The sequence below is a fragment of the Austrofundulus limnaeus genome, unplaced genomic scaffold (assembly GCF_001266775.1).
Source record: "Austrofundulus limnaeus strain Quisiro unplaced genomic scaffold, Austrofundulus_limnaeus-1.0 Scaffold42, whole genome shotgun sequence".
In the NCBI taxonomy this organism is placed as follows: Eukaryota; Metazoa; Chordata; class Actinopteri; order Cyprinodontiformes; family Rivulidae; genus Austrofundulus; species Austrofundulus limnaeus.
Window position 1 is genome coordinate 1,633,794 of NW_013952444.1, and position 7,654 is coordinate 1,641,447.

Below are 7,654 nucleotides of genomic sequence, written 5' to 3' on the forward strand. Positions count from 1 at the left end.
GATGGATGGATGGATGGATATTACAGATTTGAACAAATACGCACAAAAACATCAAAATTAGCACAGAAACAGTACTATATAACATTTTAGACACATTCTAGACAGTTTATCAGCTAAAAAAAGTTAATTTTGGGGTAAGTTACTCTTTAAAGGTTTTGCTTTATCGTTGTTTTTATGTTTTGCAATGAAACACATGAAGCGTGTTCGAGTGTCAAAGGACTGTGCAAACAGTTTGTGTTTAATTCAAGATGTTGCTCGAGGATCAAGGAACTTATTTTTTTCACATACCTCAAAAAAAAACAAATGCAGAGATTGACTCATAATGAAATAAATATTTTCTTGCAGCCATACCATGACACGCAGCCACCCACAGGAAGTGTCTCTACCTCTGTGCAGTAATGTTCATATGTGTGGGGGTGGAATGTTTATATGAGTCTGCAAACAAAAGCCAAACTGTCACAAGTGAAAGGGGGGGGATAAATCAAATACGAGTGCTACCTGTCTCTGATCTCGTTTCGACTGCTCTCGTATTCTTGTCAGCATATTAGAGCGTGGGAGAGTGTAAATATGCTAACAGAACTACAAGTGTTAATACAGAAGCAGTTATCACAACATACGCTGACACTTCAAGTAATTCTGTCTGGTTGTCATCATAGTGTACATATATTTTCCTGAACGTAAGCGCTACACAGCTTTGTGTTCGTGTCTTTCTTTTTAAAAAGAAAGAAATAAAGCAAAGCAGGGACACCACCAGTTCATTATATTTGCCAGCAAATAAAAACATGTTCACAGTAACACTTAAATACACCGAAAATGTGTCACCACAATGGTATTCACGTTCACAGCATAATAGCATATTTATAAATGTTGCAACTTATTGCATCAATGGTAGAAATCTGGTTTTAGTATTTTGACTCAACTTTAAAATAAATTATATTTCTCGGTCAATTTTACACCGAGCTAAATTTAGTGTGGTAGTACCTGAGAGTCACAATACCTCAAAAACCAACAGATCATCTTCATTTCAAACTTTGTCATGCAAAGCAGCAGGCAATAATATTAGTTCACAGAAAGGTAGATGTAGGGGGAAGTATTTTACCAGAAAATGGGGAAGTATTTTACCAGAAAATAAGTTCAACAGGGTTCCTACAGATCCTTAAAAAAATCTTTGTCATTGAATTCGTCAATTCAAAAACAAGGCCTTAATTAGCCTTAAAATGTCTTAAATCAATCTTCAAATGTCTTAAAAATGCTAAGACATGGTACATAGGTTGACTGTAATTCATTTCAAATATTAAAATAATTGGTAAAAAATATATTTTTTTAATATTCACATACAGACTTTGACATCACTTCCTGTTATTTCACATGCAAACATCTCAATTGTCCAGCTGAGCAATGTGAAATTTGTTTTGTAATATGTTAATGTCTTTCCAAAAAATGCATTCACTTTTCTTACAAAGAACTGATGTCACGGGCACTTTAAGGTTTTATCTACAGCAAATTGGGGTTAAGATTGTGGGTCCTAAAACTCCAAATTTTGGGTTGTTAGAGGATTTCCTGACATTAAATTAATTTTAAAACTGACAGCTAAGAATGTTTCTGCTATAGTTAGATATGGATAAAAACAATTGGTCTATTAGCAATATTTGGATACTTCAACCAAAAATACTTTGATTCATGAGTTTCTGCCAGTTGTTATTTTTAATTTTTTTTGTCATTTGTGTTTATTATGAAATTGGTCTTAAATTTAATTTCACTTGGCATTAAAAAGTCTTAGATTTAATTTGCCTTAAACTGTAGGAACCCTGTTCAAGCGTATATTACTGTAATGAAGCAGAAGTTACATTCTTCATCTGTTACTGTGTTTCTTTAATCTCTTGTTCAAAACGTTGACGTCCCAGTCTAAACTCACCTAGCTGCTGGAAAGCATCCTTGAGGCAGATGAGCACATCAGCAAACCACCGCACATCGTTCACCAGCTGCATGACGTAGTCTGGGTCCACACCTGGGGCCCCCATCAAGCGGGAGGACAGCCACACGCTGCTCAGGGGGCCGGGGTTCTTGGCGGTGCGGCCCATGGTAGCCCAGGTCCTGGCTGATCCGGGTGATAGAGGTTCTGGGTGGGGTTTGGAGTGGCGCCGTGGCAGCTGTTGGATGTGCTTTGTCCCACTTCCACCTCCACTGCTGCTGCTGCTCTTTCGTAGCATCCCTGGGGCAGCCGCCACCGTTTACAGGTGCTGCAGTCGGCCAGCTAGCCCCTAACCAGCCCTCGTCCCTGGACGGCTGAAAGAAAAAGCATCATAAAGGGTTAAAGGATTTAGAGTCCTGAAAGCATGGCTTTATGGGTTAGTTAAGTATTACCCTGTAAACAGGTTAATCTACTGAAATATTAGTTGAAAATCCGGTTACAACAAACAAATTTTATAGTCTTTCAATGGATATGTTGCCTTATTTGGTTTAGTATGCGCATTATAAACATTTTAGTTGTATTTGCTATATTTAAAGTTATTTTTAAAACATTATCTACATTAGTTTTAAATCTGTGAAATGAAAAGACGTTCACAACAAAGTTAGCATAGCTAACAGTATGTTCATAAAACTGAACATAGCTAACCAAGTCATTGTTTAGCTATACAAAAAATATCTAATTTTTCAATTAGAACGGAAAAAATAAAATTTACAGAAACTCTAGCCTCAAAAAGTCCTCAATTTTTCTTATTCCTGTCTGTTTAAAATGAAAAATGATGCTGCCTCCCCCAGTAAACACAATCACGACCCTAACTGCTCACAGTTAAGAAATGCGCTTTGTTTTATACTCACCTGCTTGGCAGTTTAATGTCATAATGGCTAAAGTATCCAACTAATGCTTTGTTTGTCAGAAGTAATAAAGATCCACCAGCATTTCTGTCAGGCAAAAGTAACTCCAAGAAAAGGCAGAAACCTCGTTGTATGCACTAACTGTACATACCCAAGTAACTACTTTGAAACTCTCTCTCTCGACTCAATCCTAGTTTACGAGTCGGTTTTGTCACGTGACGTTTCAGCTGCGTTCTCATTGGATAGATCTGCTCAGAGCATCGCTGTGATACCTTCAGACACCATTGGACATTTGATAATTAAAGTTCAAATGAGCAAGTAAAAGTTAACCAGCTTTTGTATAAATTCATTCAGATAGCATATTGTTATGATGGTTATACTTTAGCAATAACTTCAAACTTTTTGTTGATTCCGAGCTGTTGTGTCATTCATAACTGGCTTTGTACTTTTGGTACACTTGTAGGTGGGTAATTGAATTATACCAATGTGCAGTGAATGCACCACGTTTACTAGTTTTTTTCTTTAATGTGGCTTTTCATGCTTTTTTAACCCCTAAACCTTTCACGAGATCTATATTTTATAATGTGTAGCAAATAGCTGTTATTGTTATACCACCTAAAATTGAAATTCTATTTTTGAAATGTTTTCCACAATCCAGATACTTCAGTTTGTTTAACAATGAGTTCATTTATGAAATAAGTCAAAAGGTTTATATTTGTGCCTTTGAGGAAACATGAACAAAAGATAGAAGTTGAAGATAAATAAGTGCCCCAAATTAAAAACAACCAAAACAGTGACACCCCTGCTGCCATCTAGTGTACATTTCATATCACAAAGCTTAAAGTGTAACAGCAAACCACCATGTAGTTTAATCAAACTGTTTTTATAAGGATAAATAATAATAAAAAAAAAACAAATGCAAAAAACATAAATACTAATTTACGTGGTTAATCAGAATTCGTCTTTATTTTCATATACAAAAAGATGAATGTACTCTCATCTACTTTATATTTCTAAGCATTTCAATGCACAGATAAAAGTTTTCATTCATACTGATTTAAAGAAACCAACCAACAACCACGCGCACACACACACACGCACGCACACACAGTTCACATAAACAGGGATGGTCACATATTTCCAACATTCGTTCACACTATATGCTGACTGTAAATCAAAGAAAAAAAATATAGGATTTTTCTTTCACAGGATCCACACATGAAAAGGAAGAAACCCTTTACATTTAGCAAGTAAATATATACACAATAATTGATATATTTTTCCTTTTTTTTTTTTTTTTGTTGAAGATGAGACTGACTCCAGGTTAGTGTTACTAAACAAGGTACTGCATGAGGTAACATGGTTTTTTTCGGTTCAGAAGAGCTGGGTGTAAGACAGCATTTGGAGGTAACGACCAATCGCGGCGGTTTCCCGCACGCGACCGTCGTTTGCCTGGCACAGTTTGTGAAAGCACCTGGGCCACGTTCAGCGCGCGCGCACACAAAAAAGTTCAACCCACTGCATTTTCCCCCCTCCCCCATCAGGAGACTTAGACCGTCAAGAGCATGATCCAGGTGTGAGGAGACGTTTTCTGTTGATCTGCAGAAGATACCTGCGAAGTCACAGCTGCATTTAATGGACTTAAATGACTATTGCTGTTTAGGAAATATTGCTGAACCCTTGGACTGTGCACATGGCGCTGTTTATGTGAATCCTGACGGTGCTGCATCGGTCAGTCGTGTGGCTACAAACACAATGATGGTTTCAAAACACTAAAAACATTGTTCAGCACTGAGTTGATTTTTTTTTTCCAAAAGTCCTTTTACCAAAACTGCACATCAGCAAGAGCTACAGACCACTGTTAAAAAAAATCACTATCTTTCCACACCACTAATCAAAGCACAACAGATGAGCCTGTGTGTTGTCCAACGTGGCTAAACTATCACTAAACAGGTCAGAATATCACATCAGCAGGTTAATATTGAGGCAATACTGTTCAAACAAGTGGCCAATCACAGAAGCTGCCACAGAAAACCATAAAAATATTTGTTCTTTGTCATTTTTTTTCGATGATATACACACTAATTAATTTTTTTAATGCCAGTGCCACCCTCACAGCTTCTAATATAGATAAGCCAATACCATAATTAATTGATATCAGTAACACTCCTCTTAAAAAGAAAAACAAAAAAGTTGCAGGGCTTGACTTAAATATATAAATGTGGTTCTGAGAAAGTATTTTCTGTAACTGTGAAAGAATTCGAGCAATGCCCTGATTTTGTGTACAAATGAAAGAAAAACTATATATATATATAGTAGTGTTAGGTGTGTACACGCATATTTACAGGAATCCGCCTCTCTTCTTTTAGGTTTGTAGAGCATAAACACCATGAAAACTGGTCAGGTTCTATTAAAAATGAAGAAAGAAAACAAAAAAACAGACAAGAGGCCCAACCTGCAATAAAATATCTCAGCTACTAAAAACACAATAAAATACATTAACACAATTTGATATACATGTAGAAAAAGCCTGAGGTACTTGTCAGAATATCTGAGGTCAGTTTGGAGGAGTAAGCAGCTAAAAGCTTACCCAGTCAAAAAGAAAAACAAATAAAAACAGGATATTAGCCTGACATAATATCATGGATCGTTACCACGTTAGTGTTATATTAACAAATAATACATCTACAAATCCTTGAGTATCCTGGAAAAGTCACAGCAGCATAACGGACATTCAATGTATGGTTTTTTTTTTTATGTTATGATACAACTATGGCATTGCATTTGAGACAAAGGCAACCATTTGAGCTCTCCTTGCATGACATACAGTGACTGAGGTATCTAGGGACTGGTGTCCGACTGAGTATACTAACCAAATTTCAATGAAATTTTAAAAAAAGACAGACATGTTGCTTGCTCCTGTATGACCCTTGCAAGGATAAACCCTCAAATTACCTGTTCGTGTTTCTTACCTTTTTTAAAAACGCACACACTTCTCCGTTCCGCATCATTCAGTCTTCTGATTCTCACACTCGCACACAAATGCATACAGTTAAAAATTAAAAATGAGTAACATTGCAACTCCAGACAGCATCTGTCAATGCCCCTGGCACTGGCAAAGGAGTAACTCTGAATATTAAAAATAAAAAATAAAAATAAAAAGTCCAGGAATATGTCCATGATAGCTAGCTGAATAGCTTGGCTCTGAACTTAGAGAAATGTTCCAAAGAAGCCTGCTGGATACCTGAGAGGTAGTTCCGAGAACAAGACACCTGTTCCAAATCTTCAAAAAAGTCCAAAATATGACTGCTCAGTTCTGATTTAGCCCCGCCCCTCCCTCTCTTAAAAGAAAACTGCTGTGCTCCTCCGCTTCTTTTTTCCTCTCCTCCGCCCTCACCACATTCTGAGGAGTCTAAATTAAGGGAGCACGCTCCGAGTTTTAGAAATCAAGAAGCTTTCGACCCCTGAGGAAGATGAATATTTTGTCTAACAGTCTAAAAACGGTTCCTCCGAGGTGTGCAGCACGTCGTCTGAGGTTTGGAGCACAGGTTTGTTTTGGCCGCAGACGATTACGAACACGACGAGAAATACAACAAAGATGACTCATGAGGTAATTTAAAAAAAAAAAAGAGACTAAAACATGAAAGAAATACGCGAGGTAATGACGACATTTAAGGTTTTGTCACGAGGATGCTATCGGATGTGCCCATCGCATAGCTTATTACTACTTCAACTACAGCAGAGGGATGTTTTAATACGATCTGGATTTAAAAACACTGAAAACATTAAACCGGAACAAAATACCAGGACTGGGAGAAAATAGCAGCTGAGTTGAAGTTGCTAGGGGTTCTTTATGAGTTGTTAAATATTCACGAAGATCCGCTGAGTTTGGGGGTTGAAAAAAAAACGTAAAAAGTCAGGAGGTCGGGGGAGGGATGGTGTCGTCCGTTCAGGTGCTGGACTCTTTGGGAGGTAGGTCCTCGTTGATGAGAGACGTGACTATGGAGACGGGGTTGTCTGAGGTAGTGCTGCCTATCGTCCTGGCGATCTGACTGATGCGCTCCTCCACGCAGCCGGCAGAAAGTCGTGCCTCGGCGTCGTGGTCCCAGCATTCCTCGATGGTCTCGCACATCTGGCTCAGACCCTGCAGTCACACACCAGGAACTCATAAGGGGATCTGTTCCCTCGCATCTCAAAGAACAGCACATGCTAGTGGTCGAACACTGTGTGAACTCTTGATTATTAAACTTCAACTGGGAGGCAAAAAAAAAAAAAGGATGCGACACATCCTGGTAACACTGTTAAAAATGCCGGAACCATTCTTCCACAGTTACTCACAGGATGTTTGAGCCAGCAGTCCTTGATGGCTGGACGCATCTTCTTGTGCACAACCACATCCTGGAGATCCTCCAGGGAGGGATGCTGACCTATTTCATCCTCAAACGGCAGCATGTACTCTCCGACTGTACCTGAGCAGAGACGACAGACCAGAAAGGTAGAAAAGTCTTTACAGGGTTCCCACACCTTGGTCAACATCAAATTCAAGGACCTTTCAAGGACTTTCCAGTACCAATTTCCTCCAATTCAAGAACCACGCGAGACGGCAATTACCTACCGTCTGCTACCGCAGAATGTTACCAATAAAACCTGTTTATTGGTAACATTCTGTGGTTGTTACCAATAAACAGGTTTAATATCATGTAAATTCAATGAAAAACTGAACAACATAGAAGTTGTTGAATCAGAAACAATGAAAGGAAGTGGATTAAATGTACACCCTGCATTCATATCTACAATACATGGACATGTAATTATGTTCTGGGAGGTTCAGCAG

The 7,654-nt window shown here is 38.3% G+C and overlaps 2 protein-coding genes across 2 annotated transcripts in view; both read right to left on the minus strand.

The window, feature by feature from the left end:
* The window catches only part of LOC106516904 (rho GTPase-activating protein 29), a 32,897-nt gene extending 29,899 nt beyond the window's left edge, over positions 1–2,998 (minus strand). The window contains exons 1-2 of the mRNA XM_014007494.1: positions 2,824–2,998; positions 1,916–2,286 (exon numbers count right to left, since the gene is read on the minus strand). Of these exons, the coding sequence (XP_013862948.1) occupies positions 1,916–2,210 (295 nt within the window). The 5' untranslated portion in view covers positions 2,211–2,286; positions 2,824–2,998. The remainder of the gene's footprint in view (positions 1–1,915; positions 2,287–2,823) is intronic.
* A 760-nt stretch (positions 2,999–3,758) lies between these two features.
* The window catches only part of LOC106516905 (activin receptor type-2B), a gene marked incomplete in the record, with an annotated part of 21,387 nt that continues 17,491 nt past the window's right edge, over positions 3,759–7,654 (minus strand). The window contains 1 exon segment of the mRNA XM_014007496.1: positions 3,759–6,964. Within this exon segment, the coding sequence (XP_013862950.1) occupies positions 6,770–6,964 (195 nt within the window).